Genomic DNA, 26,096 nt, shown 5'->3' with positions numbered 1-26,096 from the left:
AGTTCAGTAAGGGCTCCATCTTTGTCTGCTGTCTCAGACTATTGTAGCTTCTGTTTTCAGTTTTAGAGGTTTTGATTAATCTCTGCTAGACTAGTAGCTGTCATACCTTGGGTAGTGTCACCATCCAGTGGTTGTGATAATTAATCTTATTTAATTGCTTTGTCTTTATAGTTTCTGGCTGACCCACATCTTTCCATCTCACATGTTAATTACTCCTTGGACCAGGTATGTCATGTTATTAAAGAGGTAGTGTTCTTTGCTTGCTCTTATCCCTCATTGAGTCCAATAAGAAAGTGGGTGGGATAAACGAGGCTTATTCCATCATGTCATGCCATTTCTATCTAATGCCTCTACATCTGTAGTTCCTTAATCATGCTCAGAGGATCACCTGCACTTCAACACAAAGCTAAGGTCTTCCACCTTGACCCTCACACATTCCTCACTGACTGTGTTTAGCCTGACCTACTGCTGGAATATAGTAACTTTGTGCATCTTGGTCCAGTGAAGGGAAGACATACTTCCTGGAGATTTGCATGTCATGTTTCTACTTTGTGAGGAAACACAAATAATAGTTTTATTAAATTATTGTGTTCAACTGCTGTCCACAGTTACTCAAGTACAGTTTTTTTCTCTCTTCCTTACATAACAACCTAAATCAATATTTCACTTCTTGTTCTGCAGTTTCAGTTACTCTTCCCCTCTGTGATGGTCATGGTGGAACAGATCAAAACTCAGAAGGTAGAGTAAAATTGCAGCTAGTTTCTCTTAACAGATTTTCTCTTTAACTGACAAAGTAATTTCTGCCCCCATCCCAAACTTCTAATACTAGAAAATAATGTAGTTCCAGTAAGGATGCCCTGTTACTAGTTCTACTGTAATTATTGAGACTATTTTACAAATTCATTTACACTGTATTTGAATTTTTCCCTTATCCCATAGTCTTTGATGTCTTGAATTTTATAGGACAGTATGCTGGTGGTTGGAATTTTTCTTTTCTGAGTCTGTTTTTTATGGCTGTTGCCTGAAATAAAAAAGGCAGAGGCTAATGTTTTAAGAATCCAGAGATGCTTACATTTTTTTAAGGGAAAGTATTGAGAGAAGCTTGAGTGTAAAGCCACACACAGAAGGCCTTTTTCATCACTACATGTAGCATGTTACACCTTTCTTTCTGCAAGACTTGTTCAGTTTGTGAAGGTATTTTTTTGTTAGCTGAAAGTGTATTGTTTAAATGTATAAAAAGGTCAATACATACCCAAATAACAGATCTAGTCTAACCTTTTCTTTCTGCAGATTCATGGGTGCCAGATATTGGAGACAGTCCATAAACATAGCTGTGGGGGGTTGCCTCCTGTTCGCAGTGCTCTTGAAAAGTATGTAGATCCAGTAAAACTATTACTTCATTCTTCTGGCGTTAGTGTCAAAGTGTTTCTTACTTGTTGAAACAGTACATGCAAAACAGCCTTGGTATAAAAGTAGGAATAGCATGCAGGGGAAGACTGTCACCATCCCCATTATTTATCTAAAGCAGGCTTGTGGTGAGAATTAAGGCTAAGGGCTTAGAAAACTTCAGACCCAGGTTTTTCTTCTTTGTTGTGCATATCACTGATCTCTGATCTTTGATCCTTCAAAATTATAAATGTGACTCCGTGAGTGTTCTGATATTTGTATGTCCTTGTGCAGAAGGTCAAACCACTTAAAATGTCCTTTGAGTAGAAACAGCAACCACTGCAGACTTATACCTCTGGTATACTAGCAGATTTCCATGGAGAAGCCACATATTCAGAGGATATGTTAGCTTAGTTTTGCACCTTCTAGTTTTGTCCACCTTTCTCTGTTTAAAAAAAAAAGATATAAAATACCACATTGGGCATTTACTACTTGCCATACTCCTTGGCTGACCAACTGGACTTTCTGGACAACATACAATGAGGTTTTGATTATTGTGTGCAAACGCCTGACTGACTGCTTCACATGACCTCAGGATTCTGGCTGTGTGTCATGGAGTCATGTATAAGCAGCTCTCTGCCTGGATGCTGCATGGATTGCTGCTAGACCAACATGAAGAGTTCTTTATCAAACAAGGCCCCTCTTCTGGAAATGTCCCTAGCCAACCCGAAGAAGATGACGATGACTTAGGAATTGGGGGGCTTACAGGAAAACAGCTACGAGAACTGCAGGACCTGGTAAGATCTATGAGTCATAACTTGGCATCTTTGGTTCTTAGTGAACTAACGATATGTATTGCATTCTACTTTGGTGCGAGCTATGATAGACTATACTGAAACCTTCTAGGATGGTAAAGTGAAATAATACTGTAATAGGTTGCTGCTAGGCCTAAGGGACAGAGACCTATTGTTTGGCACAGCTGGATAACCCCACGGTAGAAAGCCCTATGGATGGAATAGACGCTGATGTCAAGTAATGGGAACTGCTGCATGCCCACTGCTCTTGACTGACTAGTTCCTCATTCCTTATGGTCAACACTTGATCTGTTTAGCATAGGCAATGGTGGTAGTGTGAGCAATTGCAAGAAACAGGGTGTGGGGAACTTGGCTGTTGATTTGATTTGCACACTTTCTATGGGCAGCTGGGTCAGGTGCCTTTTTTGTACAATCATTAGTTGTGCAAGTTGTGCAGATGTTACATAACAGGTTAATGCTACTGACATTACTGGTAGAAAATGTGTTCTGTGAGAGTCAAGGGACTGCTAAGCAAGGGAGCAACCTGCCAGCACACTGGTGAAATGTGGTAACACTTCCTGTAGATGCTATACCATTAAAGTGCCCTTTTGCAAAGCACCTTTCTCAATGGAGTAGTCTTCCACGCTGAGCATTTGAATAGTGTCTGAATAGAGAATAGTGTGGAGCAAGTTCAACTCTAAATTTACCCTCTAGTTTATGGTGAGAAAACATTTCATGGGCACCTATGGAGTTAGTGTGGTACATGCAGCTTTGCTGTGACTACACAGAAACTGTGTTGCATACTAATTAGGTGCCCTGTGCCAACAGTCTCTGCTGAAAACGGACTACACCCAGAGAAAAACAGGGGAAAACTTTAAAAGGCAGTTAGTGGAAAAAGCTGTTACTTCACTATATTGGATAAAGAAAGTGAAAATTGTTGAGTCTTCTAGGTCCATGGTGGAAATTGTAGACTAAGCAACTTCTTTCTTCGGTATTATCAACTAACAGTGTTGGCAATTCTTCAGTCAAAGAGTAAAATAGGAACTCTTGAGTTTTAGTGGAATAGATCGATAAAATACTTGGGTATTGCCTCATCTAAAAGTGTTGCTAGAATCTTAAGAATTGCCAACCTGTTAACATCAGTATACAAATTATTACTGAATTCTCCTATTGAAATGAAGAATTTTGTAGATGGTAAACATTCTCAAAACCATGGGTGATTTTTTCTGGATTATGGACCACTGAAACTAATTCTCCAGTAACAAGAAAGCCAAATGAGATTATTAATATTGCATTCCTAAAGGAAGATCTTGCCTCCATACCTGGAGTTTCTTATTAACATTCAGAAAAAATTAATAACTTACTGTATTGTTCTAAGACAGCTTTCACAGGAACTGAGAAAATTGCCTTATCTTTGCTAGTAAGCCTTTGGATCTTTATCCTATTTGCTCACTAGTGGAAGTGTTTATATTTGGTCTGTATCATAAGTGTTCTAACAGTGTTGAAACATAGGAATGGGTGTAGGGGAGGATTATTTTTGGTAATGCTACTTAACATTTTTATGGCAGCAAAAGACTGATGTAATGCATTTACTATAACACTCCTTTTTCTTACGTATCGTAACCCTTTAATACAGCCAATTTGTTGCTGTTCCACAAAGTTTTAACTTCTTTTTCCCCCTTCTGCTGCACTCTGATGGAACCAATATCTCCAGGGAGATCTGCTAGCATACCAGAAGTATAAGGAAGATTACTGGCTTAGTTAAATGATACAAATCAGTTCTGCTACCTTTCTGCTTACTTCCAAAGCTCTTAAATTCCCCCCTCACACACACACCCCTTTATACACCTTTTCTGTCTGGTTTTCTGACACTGTTTTGCACTTGATTTTTGTTTTCCCTGGTGTCTCTGGCAGCGCTTGATTGAGGAGGAGAACATGTTAGCTCCATCTCTAAAGCAGTTTTCTTTGAGAGTAGAAATGCTGCCTTCATACATTCCTGTACGGGTTGCTGAGAAGATCCTCTTTGTGGGAGAATCTGTTCAGATGTTTGAGAATCAGAATGTTAACCTGACCAGAAAAGGTAAGGAACATCTTTCTTGCAACCTTTGCTCAGTTATGAGTGACTGACGTGTAGTTTCCAAAATGCGACATTAATGAGTCACTGACTATTGGCCATTATTCTTCAGACTGTATGGATAGTTGTGCCAGGACAGAGCAGTAGTCCCAGTGTTCTGCTTCTGATTGATTACAAAGGAGAGGTGTAAGAACAAGATGAGTAGATAACACTTTCTAAACATAGTCTCCAAGTTTCCAGCAGCAAGTTACCATGTGATTTGCTCTGCATAAAGCAATTGCAAAGGCCTTGTTTTCTTTTCAGTTTGCATCCCTCTCCCTAAAGGCTGCAAACAGACGCTAAGGCACATCTTGCTCTGTGTGTATATATTGCAGAATGGTGTCATGGGATTAGCTTGCATCCACAAACATGAGAGATTCACTTGCAAGGTAGTCCCAAAGTTGCTATGAAAGACAAATTATATGGAGCCTTAAAGACAGCAAGGGAGAGAAATTTCTAGCTGATCACTTTGTTCACTTTGAGAGCTTGAAAAGTTTACATTGAGGGTGGTTTGGGAAATATATTTCTATGCCAGTGGGGGAGGACTCCTGTGATGGCACTACCATGCGCATGCCTACATACAAAAGTACTTAAATTACTTGAGTCACATTACAGAGAACAAAGGACCAATTCAGGTGGACTGTTTTCTTGCAGTAGCAGAAGCAAGGGGGAAAAAAATTGGTCTTCTAGCTCAGTTGGTTAAAAAAAACGCAAAGTCCCCAAGTTCAGGCAAGTAGGATAGATTTGAAAGGGGCAGGGGTATGGGGAGACCCAAACCAGCTGGTTAATGTTAGAGAAAAGTTTGTGGGTTTGAAGATCTGTCTCAGTCCTCGCAAAAGGGCTTTTAGCAGCAACCATTTATGTAGAAAATATTTGGGGGTTTTACTGACACCACAGCACTGCCGAGGCAAGTAAATATACTGCAACTGTACATGCAATAGTAATGTTATACATTTGTACTTGTACTTTGAAGCCTCCTTTTCACGTTCCTTGCCAGACCTGAAACAATGCTGCCTGGACAGCCTTTCTGTTCCTCTGTTCTGTCTGCACGTCTCCAAATGGCATCCATTTTTACTCTCTGAAATTCTTCTCATTGCTGCACAGGCTCCATCCTAAAAAACCAGGAGGACACTTTTGCAGCAGAGCTACATCGACTCAAGCAGCAACCACTTTTTAGTTTGGTGGACTTTGAATCAGTGGTTGACTGGATACGGAGCACTGTTGCTGAGGTGAGCATCCTAGGAAGGGTAACTACTATGCAGGCTGAGAAACTCCTAAGTTTGTGAAGGACTTGGAAGAAGAGGGCTCATCAGTGCCAGTGATTGAACAAACATGTCAATGGTGCAGCTGTTCTAACTGGTCTCAGAGCTTCATGTAAACCAAACTTGTAGTGACAAAACGACATTAACAAATACTATGCTCTTTCATGAGGGAAATAAGGGAATTTTGGTTTTTTTTTTTATTTCACTTGAAATTATTTCAGAACTTTTAATTTGCTTTTAGCATAATAGATGGCATCTTGCTGTGCACATGCTTTGGCAATTTTTAATCTTTTTTTCACTTGGGGCAGGGAGGAGAACCTAAGAAAAGGGGGAGGTTAGAGAATCAAGAACAAAGCTGGGGTAGAACGGGTTTCATAGAAATTTGCATTCTTTTGCCACAGGTCTTCAGGTTTCTTAGGCAGAGTTTTTTGCCAATATATATCAAGAATTTTAACTGGTAGCATGAGCTGCTACACAGGACTCTGACTGTGTTCTCTTGTACTTTATATAGTATTTTGTATAGGTGCTCTTTTTGTATGCATCGCAAGTGTTTTAAGACAGCAGCTACTCTTCTCTCTGAATGGCCGAGATAATTCTGAGGGGAGGTTTCTGTTCTTTCGTTTGATTTTTGTATCTTCACTAGCATCTTTGGAAACTGATGGTGGAGGAATCGGATCTACTAGGACAACTGAAGGTAATGAAACTGCTACTTCATTTTTGCTAAAGCAGCTCTTTCTTTTCTTTCTTTTCTTTCTTTTCTTTCATTTCTTTCTTTTCTTTCTTTTCTTTCTATTAAATACTTTACTGCCTTACACTCTGGGCTTTCTTCATTTAGGTAAAGCTGTTTTCACTTTCCAGTCTCAAGATTGGCCAAGTTCTATCAGTGTATGCTCGAAGACAGAGTTAGAGGGGTATGTGTACTTCGCATCCTGACGCAAATGCAGCCTAGACATTTTGGTCAGTGAATGAAATTCAGAGCTATGTTTAGAAACAGCACTTGTCCAAATAATAAAAATGGGTGCCATCAGCTAGGATGCTTAAAATTTCTCCTCAGTTTTTAGTATGTTAGGTACAACAAATTTATCTCCACAGATTATAAAAGACTTTTACCTTTTGGGAAGAGGTGAGCTGTTTCAGGCTTTCATCGACACCGCACAGCACATGTTAAAGACACCACCTACGGCTGTAACTGAACATGGTGAGTGTTGCTTATTTGCTTACCAAACTGGCCTCATTGTGATATAGCAGGAAAGTGGTAAGCCATGTCCAGTACAGAAGAGTTCTATCTTAACTCTCTAGTTTTGAAACTACAGCACTTGTGAATTAGAATGTCTCAGAAAGTGACTGAAAACAATCTCTCAGAAACATTCTGATGGCAGGTATTTGAAACTGTAATTAAAAGAAAAGAGTGTCAATAGTGCATCAATTTTGTCTTTTAGGACCAAGAGTAAATAATTAATGGGTGCAAAATTAGCACTAGCTGCATCATCTTGTGCTGATACATGTTCTCTTGTTGTCAGATGTCAACATTGCATTTCAGCAGTCTGCTCATAAGGTACTGTTAGATGATGACAACCTTCTTCCTCTTCTTCACTTAACCATTGAGTATCATGGAAAGGAACATAAAGGTATCTACTTGCATTTTTAGATGTAAATTAAGAGGGGAGATGGTGACCTTGTTTTTAAATTAATTACTTACCCTTCTCTCAAGTTAAAGAAATACTAATTTTTACCCTTTACTGCCCTATGTGATGGCCTAGACTACTTTGGCTCTTCTGAATTCTGTTCTTTCCCTTTTCCTTGCCATGGTTGCACTGACAAAGAAGATGACATAATTCAGTACCTTATTTGGTTTTAGATACTTCTCAGACTCGTGAAGGGCCTTCCCGGGAATTATCTCCACGTGAAGCCCCCACATCTGGATGGGCAGCTCTGGGCCTTTCTTACAAAGTTCAGTGGCCACTGCACATTCTTTTTACTCCTGCTGTTCTTGAGAAGTAAGTACTAGGTATGGTCTTTCTATATTCATCTGTATGTTCCCTGATGTGAGGCATTCACTAGTGTGTTGGGGGATTTTATTCTCTATGGAGAGAAAGACAGAGCTGTTGCTCCCTGAACCTTAAAATGGTTCATTCCACTTACCCATATTGAAAGTACTTGTAATGACAGTAAGACCTGCAAGATGCTGACAGATCTGCACCGATTTACAAACAGTCCTACATTGACGGTGTTTTCATTGACAGCTCCCCTCCTTACACTGAAACTAACTTCATATTTTTTAGATCAGTAATCAGTACAAGCAGAAATCTTACTCTGCAACATGTGCCATGGGGCACATGGGCCATGACCTGACTGGCCCTAACTATTGGCAGTCACCTCCTGTTTCTTTTTCCAGTCTTGCATTGTTACATTCTCCAATAACTCCAGTAACACTTAACTCCAGTACTCCAGTAACTCCATTTTCCAGTAACAGAGGAAGATTTTAGTCTTAAACAACTTTGTACTTTTTGATTGTAGGTACAACGTTGTGTTCAAATACCTGCTGAGTGTGCGACGAGTTCAGGCTGAGCTGCAGCACTGCTGGGCTCTCCAGATGCAACGTAAACACCTAAAATCTAATAGAACAGATGCCATCAAGTGGCGTCTGAGGGATCACATGGCTTTCCTTGTGGACAATCTTCAGTATTATCTGCAGGTAAGTATTACAGACAAAGATAAACTGTATCAGTTAATCAGAAACTGACAGAAATGCATGGAGGGAGCACTGAAGACCTATCTCGGGTTTCTGATTCCTTGTACCTTAAGGAAATTGGGATTTCCTTCGCAAGTCTAGAGCTTCCTCCAAGTTCCCAGACTACTGCTCCAATTACGAAGTTTTTGGACTTGTGAATCAGTGAAATGGAGGAGTTCTTTAGTAGCTTTAGTTTGTGAAAAACCATTCATCTCTGAAGGACCATCATTAAGATACCATCCTGGTTCCTTCTCTGGCCTCTTTAAGTAAACTCTACTTTGAGTTAAGTTTTGGGCTTTTTTGTTTGATTGGTTTTTAAAGAATTGAGAGGGAGCCTGGATTTCTAAATTCTCCAGAGTAATCTGGCTGAGCTTTTGTACTGCAGCCTTTACCCTAAGATTCCAAATAGTATCTCCCAGTATAAAATTCAGAAATTACTACAATCAAATACCTTTGTCTACATGCTAGCTATATACCTTTCCTTAGTTAAAGAAAATTACAAATTCCCTTTCTACTTAGATATTACTTAGGCATCAAAAATGTTGCATACCCCACATTATGTGGTGCTCTTGTCTATAATTCATTGATCAGCCAGAGAGAAGGGGATCCTCATTCTGTAACATAAGAGTAGCAATAAGGAAAGTAAATTTCTTATTCCAAACTTCTGGCTGGTCTGAAGCGCTCCCAGTTCCTCAATCCACTAATGAGGTATCTTCACATACTCATCAGGTCGATGTACTGGAGTCTCAGTTCTCACAGCTTCTGCAGCAGATAAATGCCACAAGAGATTTTGAGAGTATACGATTGGCTCATGATCATTTCCTAAGTAATTTGTTGGCTCAGTCTTTCATCCTTCTAAAACCTGTAAGTAGGTCTTGTTTTCACCTTTTTCTAACAATTATCCAAGTGCCCTAAGAAACACACCTTTTTGAACAGATATGATAAATGGCATCTTTTAAAACAGATCAGTGATAATCTCCTGCAGACTGCAGACTACAGTTCTAGGAGTTAGGCAGGTATAAACTATAACTGATAATTGAATTAAGATCTTCTAATTTACAGTTGGTGAGTGTGAATGCTGTATTCCTGGCAATTCTAAGTCAAGCTTATTTCAGTGTTTAGTTAACCTTAATAATTTGTATTTTATCACTATGTTTTTATCACAGGCTATTTTATTAAAGAAGAACTAATGAGCATAGTGCTGGGAACTGTATTCCTGAGGGATTCATACAGATATGCATTAGACTAGGAAAAATTTCCTCTTCTACTTAAGAGAAAAAAATAGTTGAGATGTTCCTGAGTGGACTTAGGGTCTTCTTAATTTCATGATAAAAAAACATTAGAAGTATTTTTATAAACAGCATCACAAAAACATTTGCTGAGAAGGTTAGTTTCAATGAAATGCATCTCTGTGCTCATTTATGAGGTTATTATAGACTAAAGGTGTCAGAATAGTAATTACCCAGTCAGATAACTGATACAATGGAAATTCCTAGTTTAGCAAACAGTGAAACCAATGCCTTGAACCACAGCTCTTGTTGGTCTTTATCCTGCCTTCTTAATCCCAAAGCTGCAGTGATGACCTACTGGTTGGATAGAGAAGCCAGTGTTCAACTCCTGTGCCTATTGGTTCATGCCAATTGCTGTTTTCCCAGAAAAGTCAGCAAAAGGTTGTGGGAGGGGCAGAGGGGAGATGCAGCATAACATTTAAATCCTTTTTCCATAGAAAACTTTTTTTAAAATGCTGCATCAGTATCTTCCTGACTAAAAAGTACTGTATCAGAAACATCTTTGTTGTGAATGCTACAACTTTTCTGCTTTTTCTCTCTTTGTATGAACTCTGTTTCAACTATTAACTTGTACTTTTTATTCCATGTAGGTTTTCCACTGCTTAAATGAAATTCTGGATCTTTGTCATAGCTTTTGTTCTCTGGTCAGTCAGAATTTGGGTCCCTTAGATGAACGGGGAGCTGCACAACTCAGTATTTTGGTGAAGGTGAATTTATGTTTCTGTGGATCTGTTCTCCTCCCATACAAACATTTTAACTAAGCAGTTATCTTGGCTTTAAAAGCTCTAGAACAACTGAGGGTGTAAGCCAAGACCTTCTATGTAAGTGCTTGTAATTATTTTACCTAATCAACTTTTCTTGAGTTGGAAATTCTCTGTGCACAGAGGGGCAGAATGGGGGCAGATACTGGAATAGAAAGGAGGCAGAGGTTGGTACCTCTACCCCTCTTGTATAACTAACATCTAGGAGTTCTTGTGGCTCACAGCTTACCTTATCCTGGACCACAAGCATCACATCTCTTGCAGTGATTCTCTTCATCGGGCTGTTAAAGAACTGGGTAGGCAGAAGCAGAGATGAGATGCTTGTTTTCCTTCTCTTCTGAGAAGGCCCAGAACCGACATCTTCAAATTTGCAGGGATTCAGTCGTCAGTCATCACTTCTCTTCAAGATTCTCTCTAGCGTTCGCAATCATCAGATAAACTCTGACTTAGCTCAACTGCTGTTACGCTTGGATTATAACAAATACTACACCCAGGCTGGCGGAACCTTGGGCAGGTAGGAATATCTTGAGGGTTGCTTGTAGCATTATCCTGAGGTACTTGAAGTACAAAGCCATTTTTTATTGATGGCTTCTAATTATTTTGACTTACACTAAGTGTTGATAAATACTATGACAGAAAAATAACAAATCAGCATACGGTAATTTTTGGGTTTCATATGCTTTCTTCCCATTGAGTTTCTTTTGGCAGAAAGTTGAACAAGCTGCTAGTTCATATTGGCCAGAAAATGCTGGTGTGGGTTGGTAAAGGGAATTACTTTCAACATGTAGCTAAGATTGTACCTTTCTCTTGCAGTTTTGGAGTTTAAGCACTAAAGGCCTTTGCTTCAGGCTGTGACTAGTGATGCTTCAAGCACTGGAGACTGGCGCTCTTGGACAGTTGAGAGTTTGCGCTCAAATTTTTCTTTGTAGCTGGCTTTTGCCTGATGAAATGCTGTTTCACCGGGAATTGGCAGGAATTGCCTCTTATCTGAGGCTGCCCAGCAATTACAGAAAGCTATTCCATTTCTTCTGAAATCATAAAAATATGCTTTCTGCAGCTCTGCATATACTTATAAGTGCTTCCAGGGAGGCAGTCTGAACCTCTTCAGAAAGTGAAAAACCAGAATTAGATGTCTGGACTCTTCAGCTGGACTGTGTTCCACTTCAAGTTTGAGTATGGAGGAATTAATCCTCTTCTAAGTTTTGGCTGTATTCAGAAGTTCCACTTGTGTAGTAAGCTGATTTACAGTACACAATGTCTTCTAATCAAACACCACCAGATAAATGAAACAGCAGTAGCAATTTTCAATTGAGGTGAAGGGGAGGGAAAAAGAAATATTTTTTAAGTCTCTTCTCATGCAGTGCACTAGTCTAGCATATGTGCATAGGTCATGGAGACACTGTGGATATCACATGCTTTCTCTATACAATTTAATAGTTTATGTGCTAAAATTACACTTGCCAAGACAGGAGCTTTGCCCTGTTTGAGTAGAAGGGGCCCTCTGCTGGCAGGAAAATGGTTGGGATGTTCACCTGTGCTATTCTCATTCCAGACGATTTAGAATGCTACTAGTGACTATCCTACTGAACCCAAATAAAAATATCTTGTCGTGCAATTATATGGAGTATTGTCAATGTCTGCACCCCAGTGCAAAGGGAATAGCAGGGCATGGCCTTGTCTGTCACTGAAGAGTGCGATCTGGCAGGAACTCTTGGCTGTTACTAAGATTTCCTAGCCTTGCTATAATGAAGAGACCCTTGATGCAAGTCCATTTGAATGACTGGCAGAAGAGAAGCCTCCAGTCCATCACTGGGGTGTTGTAGCAGGTTTCCCAATTTGAACACAAATGCTGCCAGGAAACCAGCCTTCCCCTTAAAGGGTTGGTATTTGCACACAGCTGCAGCTCACACTGAAGTTACATGTCCTTGGGGGGAAAAAATCCTCTCTGCTCACTCAGGAAGACACAGTAACAACAGCCAGCAAGTATAAGACCTGGCACCTTCCACGCATTACAGTTGGTTATGGTAGGACTGCGCCTGATGCAAGGTTTAAAAGCCCTTGACTATGGAAAAAGCTAGAAAGCCAGAGAAAGTGTTTAAGGTTGAATGTGGGATTTACAGACCAACACAGTCAACTGTCTGAGCCATGAAATGATAGAGGAAGAAATACACATTGAGAAAAACTTTACACTTTTGAAGCAAGGGACTAAAGATTGTATGAGGATGGAGGGAGGGCTTCAACCTATAGCTGTTTGTGTGAAAAGCTTTTGCCTTTATACCAGCTGACCACTAAGATGTGAATGCAGCCGCTCAAAAGCAGACGATTTATCCCGTTACCATTTAAAGATACACAGTGTTTACTCTTTGTACCTCAGTCTCCTAGTAGTTTAGTTGTCCAAGGTTCTTGTGTCTATCCCTGGCACTCACTTCAGCAGCACCTTAATGAAATTAATAGAAAATAACAACTGAAGCAAACTGGAAGAATACACAACATGGTATTCTTCCCAACAAGCAGAAATGCTACAGCCCTGTAATTGACTTTATGTTAGCTCAGGCTTTATTCAAAGCAGAACATCAGTGATGTTCAGCTCAGAGAAATGTAAGCATTTCTTTTTTCTCTGCACTCCTTTCCTGAAAGCATTGCCCTGAGTGAGTTTAGATAAATGAGGAGTACCAGCAGATACCACAAGAGATCAAACATTTATTTAATCATAAAAGTCCAGCAGATAAAACTATATACAATAATCCATGCATACTGCCCAATTCACAAACATTTAAAACCTGTTTAAAACACAGTCTGCACAACAGTTGGACAGCAGGGCAGAGTTTCACTCAGTGAGGGACATAGTCATGTTTATATTTTGGATGCTGCTTGTAGCCTACTCTCTCCCCAGCAATAAGACTCTGGATCACCCACTCTTGCGAGACAACAGGCAGCCGTAAAGCTTCTGCACACTTCAAGACACCAGCTGGGCAGGAAAAATCAGTCACCACCACATCATAAACACCCAAAGCAATATCTGTACAGGAGGAAAGACAGGCATCTGTCAGGTGAAGAAAGAGGATTTTGCTCTGCAGCAGAACATCACAGAAGCACAGAATGCTATATTATTTGATTTGAGAGGGACCTTAAAGTTCATGTCATTCCACCCTCTGCCAAGAATGGGGATACCTTCGACTGGACCAGGTTGCTTCAAGCCCCATCCAACCTGGCAGCTCAGTGTGTTTTGCCACTATGAACCACTCTTATGTCTTGTCATTCCTAGGCAGTGAATTCTCTTTGTAAAAGTTAAGACACACCTACAGCAGCCCTGCACCTCACTAGAAAATATTCCTTTCAGTCCAGATAAAAATGAGGGGAAAACCAGTAGGCCAGCAGTATAGGCATGACCCTGAGTCCTGACCTCAGGCTGTGAGTGCTAGGGCCTACATCACATATGGAGAGGGAGAGACAGCCCAGTTCAGGAGGACAAGAGAAGCACAATTTGAGAGACCAGTTTCCCCCTTTCAACATAGGCTGGAAGCTGATGGCTTTTGTCTGAATTGCTGCAGCTTCTCTGCAAGACAGGTGTCCTAGATGTAATCTATATATACAGAGTAGTGAGCATTCACCCTTTGCCTGCCCTTCTGCTTAGAGACAACCTTGTAAACCATCCCACATGGTTTTAAACCATACTAAAGACCACAGTGGCATAGGATTCCCTGAGAAACTGGCCAGTGAGTACCTTTGTTTTGAGCACGTGAGTAATGCTGTTTAACAGATGCTGCTCCTCCTGTCATAAGAATTTCAGACCACAAATCCAGGAAGTTCTCTTGCTGGTCTGACACCAGGAGAACCTTCAGGTTATGGAATGGGTTTTCTCGTGGGTGCCTGCAGAGTGAAGAGAAATGCAGACTGGTAAGAATATCCAGTAGCCTTGTCACCTGACTTGCTTCCATGTATGTTTTTTTAGTATCTTGCACACCGTGACTCACTCTCTTACCATCCTTCCTGAAGTACTTGGACTGACTACCCTTTGTTTATAGAGACTAACACAGAGCTAGACATTGTTGGTGGGGTATGTGCGCAGCAGCCTATATCCAAAGTTAAACTGAGCTCTTCCTAATCCTGAGCCACCTTTTTTGTGCACATCCAAATTGCTTCCACTTTGATGGGGCTGAGCAGGAAGACCTCAGTCTCCTGCCCAAAAGTCTATAGCTATCTACAAATTTGTGTCTGCCCCTCAGCTTGCCTAAGGAGTCTGACCTCCTCTGTCATCTCAGAACAGGCTTACTGGATTAGACTCCATAGAAAATGCAGAAGCTAGCTTCAAAATGTATCAAGGGAAAAGGAAATTAACATAGTATTGTTCTTCTTTATCTATTCCTGAGCAATTATTAGCAATAATCTATTTAGAGAAATTAGCCGAGGGTGTGGGAAGCCTTGTCTGAATTCTGCCTTCCTCATGAGAAAGACTGACACCTTCTTGCTTCCAAAGAGACTCTGTTTCTTGTGTATATGGCATCCAAATGTAGCTTGGCATTAGAAGTCATTGTAAGTGCAAAGAAAGAGATGGAAATGCTGTTCCTATATGGAAGGGAAAGTATAGGGAGCCAGTACTCAGGTCAGCTTCAGTATCTGTAGCTATTCAAGAGTCTCCCAAGTGTAATAGGTCTCTCCAAGAGTCTGTAGACTCAGATCATGGTTATTTGGCACTCACCATTCTAGCAGTTTTTGCTCCTGGAGGCTATATCCAGCTGGCAAAAGGTAATTCCGGTAATTTTGAAGCTGATTAGCATGACAGCTATCATGGACCCAGATATGAGACACACAAGGGATCCCTCTGGCAAGGCACAGTAAGTATTTCTGAGTTCGACAATGTTGGTCCGCAATTAAAAGACACTGGTATGCTGCATTACACTTCCAAGGGAGAAAAGAAGGCATGTAAACAGGAGGCAATGCTTGCAAAAAATCCCCCCAAATTATCCTGATGCTAAGCAGGTTAAAGAAGAAAACAACTGAAACCTTGATTTTCACAGCCATATTATGTGAAAGGTGAATTAGATAAAGGTAGTACTGATTTCAGAATCTGTTTAATCATATCCTATTCCAAGCTCTGCAGTTGCTCTAGGCAAAAACTGCCTAGTAGTTTTTGTATCATAGCTCTTTTCTAGTTCACACAAAAGAGATAATTTACGTTTTAGTCTGAGACTCAGTAAGTCACTAGACAAGATTGCTTCCTCAAGCAAGATGTTCCAAAACCAAATTACCCTCTTCATTAAAAAAAAAAAAAAAAAAAAAAAAAAAAAAAAAAGAAAAGTAAAAGCCACACTAAATTACAGTAGTTGTCCAACTAGATCTGGTAAGTGAAGAACTCTACCTCTAAGTGTTCCAAGGCACACACCTATGGTGAGATCACTCTAGATCTGGAGTACTTCATCCACTCCCAGGTTCTGCAGTATACCAAAAACACCAGACATGCTGGAGCAGGTCCAGCCAAGGACCACTAAGAGGCCTGGGCATTGGAGCACCTGACGTACCAGAAGAAGCTGAGAGCTGAGCTTGTTAAAGATCAAAAAGGGAAGGCTTGGGTGGTCTTTTTAATGCATATTCGTGACTGATATGAGGGCATACAAAAGATGCAGCCACACTCTTCTCAGTGTTATCCACTCAAAGGACTAGAAGCAACAGTTACAAACTGAAATACAAGAAAGTCCTTTTTTTTTCCCCTAATCGGATCAAGCTGCCCAGAAAGGCTTTGTTGTTTCCATCCTTGACAATACTCAAAACACAACTGGACAAGGACCTAAGCAATCTGCTCTATTTGAGCAGATTGCTTTCAGCAGAGCAGTTGGACAAGATAAGCTATAGAAATTCCTTCTAATCTCAACTATTCTGTGACTGTTGTTCCAGATTAGTAAGTGAACCCTTACCTGGGTTTCATTGAAGTCTTCCAGAATATAGCCAGCTCCTGCTCGCAGCTGTTGTGCTACGTAATGTTTATCATACGGAGTCATCTCTAAAAAATCTACAGGAGAAAGTTCAATTTTTTACTATAATCTATCTGCTTATATTCCTACATCTTAGTCTACAAAGTCTTCATCCATTCCAGTAAGGGATCCCAGCTATACTCCCAAGAATTTCTAGAGAAAATCATTAAAAGAGTCAGGGAAAAAAAAGGGGGGGAGGGGCAGCAGAAAGGGCAACAACACACCAGTAGCCAGGTGAGCACCTTGTCACTTCTTTGACTGCATGAAACATGACACCAGCAAAGGCTAACTGGAGCAATCCATACATGCTTTCACGTTCTCTGCTTGCCAGCACTATCCTTTAGCTCTCAAAACCTTCCTTCTTACATTGTACTATTCTGACACCGATGATCTCACTAATTTTCACACCTTTCTTAGCTTGCTGAACAAGCCTATGATCATCATCGAGGTTTATCACATCTTAGGCCACAAGCTGGCTAAGTCAGATACTGAGTCTTAGGTCCTTTCTGCAAAGGATTAAAGAGCAAATGTCTGATCAGACAGTATCCAGCATTTTTCCTAAAGACACAGCATCTCACTTGAAAATGCAATGGGTAAGATTTGCCTCACCTTCTTCCTCCTCACTGCTCCCAGTGGGACCATCTGATGGCTTCTGGTGATTGACCGATTTGTCACTTGGTGTCGCCATGGTGAGAAGAAAGGCATAGCCCAAAAAGAGGGTCTTATTGTGGGGCAAGGGTCCATGGTCACTGTGCAGTACTGGGGGATCTGCAACATCTGCACCTTCACAGGTGCTTAAAAACTCTCCACCTCTCACAGCCCCTGCAGAGAGACAGAAGCACCATGAGTCTTCAAAGATATGTCTTACCCGAGGAACCGGTTCAACTCAGATATTTTACTGCAGGAGACACAGAGAGGTAGGATTGGGCTACAATTACACTAAGCTAGGTAGGCATCTTTTATCCTTCTGGATCTTCAAATCAAAACATGAAGGACTAATGGGACAAGTTTGCAAGTCTTAACAACATCCTGAAACAACACTGACTGCTGTGAGGGGTCCCTTTAACAGCTTTCAGGACTGACTAAAGAAATAAGAGAGACTCCAACCACAACTTTAAAGTCAAAAGGCAGAACTCAAAAGATGGCAAGTAAATACTCAGACTATGCTGAAAGTATCTCTGGCTGCTGAATGCATCCAGGGAGAATCAGCCTCAAACCACGCAGGAAAAAAAAAAAGCAATCTGGTCTACTTTTTAGTTATGGAAAGCGGAAAGATAATTACAGAAAAAGCAGTGCTGAAAAAACTAGAGGAATTCAAGTTCTCACCAGGCTTTATCACTGCTGACTTGCGGCCACGTTTAGCTGGGGATCGTTCATCTTCAGAAGCAAGAAGTTTCCTTTTCCCAGACAGTGAGACTGGTGGGACACGTGGACTCCCCTGCCCTTTACGAGTGGGAGTTGTGCTGCTGCTGGAAGCGCTGGGAGAACCAAGGTTACTACGTCGCTTCCTCTTCCCCTCCACCAGATTATCTGCAATATAGTATGTAGGAATTAGTCATGGGCTGTCACCAAACTCCACAGGCTTTCACCCTACCTATCTGTACAGAAGTGGTGGAACTCAATAGTACCTTGAAGATACATGCCACCACCCTCTGACAGAGGAAAGCAAGAAAAAAATATATCTTCTCAAGCCTTGTATCCTGCTTGTCTATTTTCCTCTCAGTACTGCTGGGACTTTATTATCAAAGCAGCCATCCACCAAGTTTATGTTAAGTATGGCAAGCATCACTGTCCTTGAAGCAGACCACTTTCCACGAGCCAGTCAATACCACTAAGTCTCTGAGGCCATACAATAAAAGGATCTCAAAAATCTCACTATAAAGTATGAAAAGCATCACTGAATATCCAAAAACATTTAAATATTGGCAATTCAGATCAGGCACTAGAGTTACCTCAAAGGCACAAGACACAGAATAGCAGTCAGCAGCTCAACAGCACCTTTCCTTACCAAGACTGATGTCAGCTGCTTTGGTCACAGGGGTGACAGGTTCATAAGGACCTAGCCCAAACTGCTCCCGCAGCTTATTTCCTTGTTCCTGAGACAGGATAACAGCCATTTGTTTATACCACTTCCTCTGGCCTTCCTTTTCAATGCAGTAGTATAGCTCTCCAGACTCCTTCCGGTGTCCCTTCACCACACCTGACAAGACAGCAACTAACAGCTGTTAGCCAACCATACCCAGGCTTCTCATCCTCCTGGAACAAGCACCCATTCCCCACCACATTCAGCAACTCAAAAAACCAAGTACGAAACTCAAGCACTGCTCTCACCTGCACTGAAGTACTCGTCCTCAGAGAGTGCAGTCACCTCTGTCTCCAGTGGGATAGGATCACAGAGCAAAATATCTCTTCCTAGCACATCACACTCATGTCCATCATCAAAGCACAGCTTGTACTTTCCTGCTCCAACATCTTGGGTAATTCTCCCCGAATAAAAGTACCCATTTAAGGACCACTTTGCTACAACCCTGAGGCCCACAAAGCTGCTCCCAGTGGAGGAGTCTGCACAGTCCAAAGGAACAGTCACCACTTGAAATGGGATTTCTGGAGAGTCACTACGACGTAAGGCACAGAAGCCAGAAATGCCAGATTTCTCTCCTCCATCTGGCAGGCGAACTGAACGAGTAAATGACTTCTCCTCAGGTGATGCTGTAGTTGAGAGATCCTCCATACCTGGCAGTCCAGCTAAATCTCTGTAGAAAAAAGCAGCCCCATATAAGAGAGAGGAGAAAAAAAAAAAAAACTACAAAAAAAAAAGACAAAAAGCATTCCCAGAAGGATCTGAAAAAACAATTACTAAGTATAAAATACCTGGAGGAGGTGCTTGCAGTTGCTATATGGTATCACCAGAAACTTCTGAAATACTCAGTACTCCTTTTCCTCTAGGACATTAAGACAGAAGATCCCTATTCTTTTTCTTGCAATAAATTAAAGTTACAGTCTCCTTTTTCCAGGGTACCTTGTTCCTGTTGTTCGAGATGGTGGGCGTCCTCTTCTTCCTCGTCCACGAAGTGTCACAGGTGCTCTGCCAGCCTGACAAGTGCCAGGCATACAGTCCTCCTCTTCCTCACAAGGCAGTGCTCCTGTCTGGCTAACTCTGAGTGGCGATGCAGGCTGACCAGCTCCTTTCCTAGGGCTAGAGAATTTATGAGTTAACTGTTTTGAGGAGAGAAGCCAGCTCACTAGGATCCTCCCATTTTCTTGATCATCTCACAACACATCCAGAATTTTACCTCTTTGCTGCAAAGTAATGCCTCACAAGAAAACAAGCTACTCCTTCAGGAAGAACAGATGCAAAAGCAAATACTAACTCCCTAATTATGTTCATCAAGCCAGATCTTTTTCAGAAAACCTTTGATTTAGGTCTACCCTGCTTCACACTGACAAGCCAGATGCTTGTTTCTGCAAAACATCTCTTCCTCTTTTTCTAAGACTCTGCACTTACCTCAGTTTTCCTAAGATGCCTCTGCCAATGGGTAAAGCAAATTCACCGGTTTCTGTCCCACACACTTTCCCTTTTACAGCTCCAGTTCCTCGCCCTGAGATGCCGCTGCTGTGTGTGGCAGAGTGACCACTGCTTCCTCCACTGGATGTACGGTGGAGACTTGAGGCCTTAGACGAGAAAGAGCTGACATCACCAAGGTCCCCTGAGGTCAGCGACGAGCCCCCTGCAGTTCTTGAAGGGGACATGTCAGTCTCACATTCCTGGCACTCCACTACAGGCTCCTCAGTTTCCTTAAAATAAGCAAAAAAGAGGATTGTCGAAGATGATGCAAGCACTGGATGCTTTACAATCACCAGTCCAAAGTGCAGACAAGCTGATACCACATTCATGAAGCTGATGACAGCCACACAAACTTCAGTCTGGGGTACTCCACGGTAGACAGTGCATCTCTCACTACAGACCTGCAGCTGCTCTGTTATCAAGAAGTCACATTAAGACCTCAGTCAGCAGTGTTGAGGAATGCATTCAATGCAAGTAGCACAGGGCTGCAAGTGCAAGCTGCATGTTGAGCTCTGGGGAGTGAGAGCCCCAGGCAAAAGGTCGTGGGACCTGGACACTTGGAGGCACAGCAGGAACAGAAGATCCCCAGACCTTCCTGCATTTTTCCAGCTTAGACTGTAAGGGTATAAAAGCCCAGGGGTGCCCTTTGTTCGAAGTCTCTCCTTGGAGGCACCAGCTCAAGCTGTTATTGTTATTTAGTTATTGCAACAAGATTAAATTATTTTAAGGATCCAGATGTCCGAGACTCTGCCATGGGAAACCTGGGGTCCAGTCCAGGGTGAGGAAACCTGATCTGACTGTGTGAGTGTGGGGCATGCAGGGATTCAAGCAGGGCACCCATCAGCTCACTGGAGCTGTCCACTGTGAAGGGGCCTCAGTCCCAGCTCAGGTGGTACAGTTGTGACTGCCAGAGTGGCTCCTGGATGGCTGGACAGGGAAGTTTCCTTAGCAACAGGGCAGAGCTCAGCTTGGTATCCAATTGGTCTGGCTTTGAATAATTCCCATCCCTCCAGAGTGTGAGACTGCAGCAAATACATGAGACACTAGGAGCTTTGGGTTGCTTATAATCCAAGATCAGTTTCAGACAGCTTGTCATCTGGAGTTACTAAAGCTTTATGGATATAAAAACATGCATCTACAGAACAGTGATATCAAGTGTTGGTAGGTAAAGCAGAAATGGTTATATGATTGTGATTACACCAACTATGTAAGCATATTTCAGGACGCTTAATTCTCCATTTTTATGTTACAATGAAGAATTCCATGTGTAGTATCAGTTATAAAAGTATTGAACTAGTTTATCCTTTTGTTTCATTACTCACTGTGACTACACAGCACAATACTCTCAGGTTATTTACCTTTGTAGAATAGCAGTAACATTTTATTGCTAGCAGGCTGATGTGATTATTTTGTCCATCAAATCAGCATTTCTCAGCTATCTTTCATGATTCTCTGAAGACTTTCCAATTAATTAATTGACATAACACAAGTGTACTAATAAAAGGCTGGTTTGTTCCTCAGTTTTAAATTAACTTTTGAAGACCTCTTACAGAATCTGGTAGACAGGACTCAAAAGACTGTGGTTAAAAACAACACTGAACTGCAAAACAGGCTGAACTATCTTACATAGTTCAATTTTACAGGCGGAAGTGATTTTTGTTTACTAACAGAATTTCTGCTCATTCTGAAATATCTGTATTCTGTCAAAAGTCCAAGACTTTTAAAATAATTGGATGCATACAGTTAAGTCTTTTGTTGAGTTCTTTGAGACTTGAATGTGTCTTGTGTCTTCAAACATGGCATGAAGTATACCAGCATCAAAACCACAGCTTCTGCCGTTCACTAAATGGCCTGCAAGTCCGGTCATGAAGAAAGTCTTGGCATCACAGCACACAGATTTGTTCATTCAACTTGTTTCCTTCAGTCATAACGTGTTCTCACTTTAACTACTTCTACTTTTCAGCCTGTATCTCATCCCATTAAGTCACGAAAACAGGAACTTACCTCAACTACCTTTCGTTCCACCTCTGCACCATTGATGTAGTAGACATCTGTTATAACACGTGTAACAACAGTGCGCACTTCTCGAATGGTTCGCATGTGGCGACGCTGAACTTGGCCTTTGGGTGGGTGAAGAAGGTTGAATTCCTCCTCTCCCTGTAATAAAGAGGATACAGTAAAATCAAAACAGACCACAACAAAAAGCAAACTATTTCTGAGTAGGGCTACCTCTGCAGTACAGTTTCTTCATGCCATGTTAAAGTACAGGAGTAGGGAACCTTTAAGCATCTTGTTACAAATTAATGCAACACAGGAGACCCTAAACAAAGGAGAACTGAACACATTCTGCTGACAAGTAGAGGAAGGGAAATCACAAGGAGGAAACAGCAAACTTGTTTAGCGTGGCTTCTGATACTCTTTGATTCAGTAGACTCCCACATGTATCATATCAATCTTGCACTGTCTTTTTATGGCCCTGTTTATCTCCTATTTCCCACAGGACACATTAGTCTTAAATCACGTTTAGTAAAAAATCATTTTTCTAGTCTTTCTGTTGATAAAAAACCCAATCCCAAACAAAAACAACCAACCAACCAATCAAAACTTGTTACGTTTTTCCAGAAAATACATATGGAGACATTTACTTCCCAAATCCATGCTGTCCAGTGCGTATTGCTACCTTAACAGTTGATTCAGGACAGCTTGTGACTTTAACATTTTAAAGTGGCCCTTGGCCTTTTTTCAACAGAGAACCAACTGCTAATGAATCTACTAGCTGAAAGGATACTTTACTGTCCTAAAGCAGATAAATACAGGCAGCCCTCATCCCACCTGACTGCGCAAAGAGTCCGTGTCATCTCCAGAGGTGTTGACAAGCTTTTCCCCACTCTCGTCGGTTTGAACGCTCACATCTTGTTGCCCAGGTTTTTGCCCAGACATACTGGTTCCCGTTTCCACCTGTCTACAGATTTCTTCTGATGTTTGTGTTGCTGTTGTAACAGTTGTTCGGGTAAAAAGACAGTCTGCTGTAGTTTGGATCCCTTTATTCTTGATGTTTTCCCACCTGTCTTGACTTTGATCAATTTGAACAGCCTTACTTTGTTTTCTCTGCATTCTCCTCCTATCTTCTGCCTGAGTGCTTACAACATCAGTCTCCATAGACTCTCCATCCTCCGCACCAGAAGATTGCTGATGGCAGTCCTGCTGCATCCTCCGAGGAATTAGACTCTGTCCACCACTGCCGTCTGCCTTCTGTTGCTGGTACTGCCAATCACTAGGATTGGTATGTAATTCAGCATCTTCTTGTGTGCCAGGAAAAAATAACTGATCTCCCCTGCAAACCAGTTACACACAGATCAAAACTACTGATTAAGAAAACAAGACAACCAATATGCTGCCACTCAAGTAAAAACAGCATTAAAAAAACCCCACCTTGGCAGTCACTCAATTGCTTCTTACAATTGCACAAAACTCAGAGAGTTCAAATAATAAAAAAATCTTTCAACACTTCTCAAGTGATACATAGGGTGGTAAAACATATGGCTGACACTGTACAGAACTAAGTGCTTTCTGAAAGACAGATTTTCTTGCTACACTCCACACATTAGGCACCAACTATGCAACTTCCCAGAAGCATGTCATCTTGGAAGTTACTTCAGGCTCCTCCAGTGCTTGATTGGCTTGAAACTGATAATCACAGGTAGCAAGAAGACCCAGCAGCATAAACACAAATGCTGTCTAATGTTTTCAGGAGAATTTGTCTGCTCTGCCAAAAGTACTGCCTCTGCCAGGTACTATATGGGACACTATACTGACCCAAACTAGAAGTATGTATTTGGCTTCCCTTGGGTACTTGAGGATTTTGAGGAGTGACTGTTTTCCCTTCTGGCTGTGCCTTGCCCAGCGCTGGAACTCCCTATTCGTTATGGTCTTTAATGTAGCTGTTGAAACTCAGGTTACTCTTTCTACATAGACCAAGACCTCACTGTCCCATCAAAAGACAGAATGGAAAACACTGAAGAAGCAGATTTCTACTTCTAGTTCTCCAGGCAGCATCCTCCTCACTGTAACATACGCAGCTGTACAGTCCTTTGGAAGGGGGACAATAGAAACAGCAACAACAAACCAACAAAACTGGTCAGAAGATCTTAGAGCAGACAGAAAAGGTATTTACACAGCCTTAAATATGGTCTCAATTTTCTCAAACCCAAGACTTCACTGAAGCACATCAGTCTTCTGGAATCACATGGCCACTCAATCAAAAGGTAAGCCTGATAACCACGTGAGACACAAACATACAGATTTAGTATACTTACCCCATTGTCCCCAACCTTCTAAGTCACCCAAAGAAAATGGCTTAGCACAATTTCTTTGATGTAGAAAATGCACACCTGAATATAAATCCAACCAGGACTGGCAGGCAAAGACTGTGAGGAGTTACCTAAACGGAGAAGTGGAAAGACCATGACCTCTGGCCTCATCCTCTCGAAGAACTTCGCAGACACGACTAAACACAGATGATGCTTTCTGGGAGCTAGCAGTGCAGATTTAAGACAAACAAACAAACAAAAATGCATCAGGAAGTGAGAAAAACCCTCATACAGCAAAACAAGAATTTTCTAGCTCCTTGTGAGAACAACAGAGTATTGAGCTTGTTGACCTACACAGCCACAGAATGACTGATATGATCCACCTCAAAGATCAAGAATGAAGCTGCCATTGCACAAGCATTTCTGTCATTTCTGAAGACACCCTAACAGCGAAGAGCAATGGAACAGTTCCAGAAACCACTGTGTGGAAAACTGCAGCACCATCAAGAGTTTCAGCATCTAGTGCCTCTGGTACCCACCAGTTAGACCCTTTATGGCTTACTTCTCAGGAATTCCATGGCACCGCAAAATATTGGGAATTACAGTCATAAAGCAGACCCTGAGAGTTCATATTCATCCCATACCTATAAAGGTAACCCATCCTCAACCACTGAGAAATTACTATCACCCATCCCTCAGCACTGAGGCATGATTACCATCTACCAAGCAATCCTGTAACAAGAGATACTGAGTTTATTCCTATGTTTTCTCATTACTTCAAACCACCACTCTTCACTCTGATTACTACAGGTCACCATCTTCCTACTGAGATTCCTGTTAGTATTTACAAACATTACTTCCTGCAAGCTAAATCAAGCAATGCTAGCCATTAAATTTGAGGTCAGATTGATACACACAAATCAAAAGACCAAGGGAACAACGCAATGTTTTGGTCAAAATGTTAACCTGTGATTTCTGTATATCCATGAACTGATTATGTGTTTCTATCAGCTTTATACCAAAAACACAATTCTCTTTCAGAACTTCTCAGATTCTTCGCAGAAAATTGCACCATGAAAGACAGCAGAAACCCATATATTTGGAATTTAAGAGATGGATAAGGCAGACTTGCATTCTGGACTGCACAAGACATGAACTTCTGGCTTTGACTACAATCTAATGGAGGCAAAATGCTAACATTGGTAGGAACCACACAGCCCATAATGAACAAACAAGTGAGGTTCCCACTTTGCCTATGTAATTAAAACCTGCTGCAAGAGCTATAGAGTTAATATCACATCTACTGCTAGAATGCTCCTTGCTTCTGTGTCTCCTTCTAATTTTTTTTCCCCTACAGTTGATAATATGTGGAGAAAGGATCTACCCAGACCTTTGTATTAACTCTGCCCAGCAAGAAGCCCAGTTACCTAGCAGCAGCCTCAGCAGCAGCAGAGGATCCATCTTTCCTGTCACTGGCTGCAGGCTCTGAAACAAGAAGGAAGGGAAGGATGATTTTGGCATCATCTAAAAGGACTCTCCCAACCTTTCCTAGCTCCATAAACTCAGTGAAGAGAGGCTGAGTAACACTGGACAAAGGATGCCCAGGCTTCCCCATCCAACTTCTCTGAACAGACCTAAGTTTCTACAAGTTTTAGACTATTAGAATGAATGCCACTGTTCTGGTTAAAATCCTGCCAAACTTTTTTTTCCAGGTTATGGACAGGTCCAGAGGAAGCAACAAATATGATGAGATGAACTGGAGAATACCTCCCACAGAGACAGGCTGAGAAAGCTGGGCTTGTTCAGCCAGGAGAAGAGAAGGCTCCAGAGACACCTCATTGTGGCCTTTCAGTACTTAAAAGGGGGCTTATTAAAAAAAAAAAAAAAAAAGGGAAAAAAGTTTTAAATAAAAAAAA

General features: G+C 41.4%; 2 protein-coding genes across 3 annotated transcripts in view; one reads left to right on the top strand and one right to left on the bottom strand.

Annotated features, from left to right (window-relative positions):
• TUBGCP4 (tubulin gamma complex associated protein 4) overlaps positions 1-11,954 on the top strand; it is a 12,971-nt gene extending 1,017 nt beyond the window's left edge. Inside the window, exons 3-17 of the mRNA XM_031059721.1 lie at positions 172-225; positions 682-738; positions 1,291-1,370; positions 1,982-2,183; positions 4,095-4,260; positions 5,398-5,522; positions 6,199-6,249; positions 6,648-6,753; positions 7,076-7,183; positions 7,414-7,552; positions 8,073-8,250; positions 9,016-9,150; positions 10,166-10,282; positions 10,711-10,850; positions 11,150-11,954. Coding sequence (XP_030915581.1) covers positions 706-738; positions 1,291-1,370; positions 1,982-2,183; positions 4,095-4,260; positions 5,398-5,522; positions 6,199-6,249; positions 6,648-6,753; positions 7,076-7,183; positions 7,414-7,552; positions 8,073-8,250; positions 9,016-9,150; positions 10,166-10,282; positions 10,711-10,850; positions 11,150-11,162 — 1,593 coding nt within the window. The 5' untranslated portion in view covers positions 172-225; positions 682-705 and the 3' untranslated portion in view covers positions 11,163-11,954. The remainder of the gene's footprint in view (positions 1-171; positions 226-681; positions 739-1,290; positions 1,371-1,981; positions 2,184-4,094; positions 4,261-5,397; positions 5,523-6,198; positions 6,250-6,647; positions 6,754-7,075; positions 7,184-7,413; positions 7,553-8,072; positions 8,251-9,015; positions 9,151-10,165; positions 10,283-10,710; positions 10,851-11,149) is intronic.
• A 1,062-nt stretch (positions 11,955-13,016) lies between these two features.
• TP53BP1 (tumor protein p53 binding protein 1) overlaps positions 13,017-26,096 on the bottom strand; it is a 25,905-nt gene continuing 12,825 nt past the window's right edge. For both annotated transcript variants that reach the window (XM_031059696.1, XM_031059695.1), the window contains 14 exons: positions 25,608-25,665; positions 24,312-24,404; positions 22,703-23,204; positions 21,875-22,027; positions 19,811-20,100; positions 19,325-19,501; positions 18,637-19,058; positions 18,314-18,505; positions 17,632-17,835; positions 16,915-17,127; positions 16,249-16,343; positions 15,036-15,235; positions 14,061-14,206; positions 13,017-13,355 (listed from right to left, as the gene is read on the bottom strand). In XM_031059696.1, the coding sequence (XP_030915556.1) occupies positions 13,168-13,355; positions 14,061-14,206; positions 15,036-15,235; positions 16,249-16,343; positions 16,915-17,127; positions 17,632-17,835; positions 18,314-18,505; positions 18,637-19,058; positions 19,325-19,501; positions 19,811-20,100; positions 21,875-22,027; positions 22,703-23,204; positions 24,312-24,404; positions 25,608-25,665 (2,933 nt within the window). In that variant the 3' untranslated portion in view covers positions 13,017-13,167. The remainder of the gene's footprint in view (positions 13,356-14,060; positions 14,207-15,035; positions 15,236-16,248; positions 16,344-16,914; positions 17,128-17,631; positions 17,836-18,313; positions 18,506-18,636; positions 19,059-19,324; positions 19,502-19,810; positions 20,101-21,874; positions 22,028-22,702; positions 23,205-24,311; positions 24,405-25,607; positions 25,666-26,096) is intronic.

The sequence above is a fragment of the Geospiza fortis genome, unplaced genomic scaffold (genome assembly GCF_000277835.1).
Source record: "Geospiza fortis unplaced genomic scaffold, GeoFor_1.0 scaffold2, whole genome shotgun sequence".
Lineage (NCBI taxonomy): Eukaryota > Metazoa > Chordata > Aves > Passeriformes > Thraupidae > Geospiza > Geospiza fortis.
Note: the sequence above shows the minus strand (reverse complement) of the source record. Positions and strands in the feature narration are given on the sequence as shown.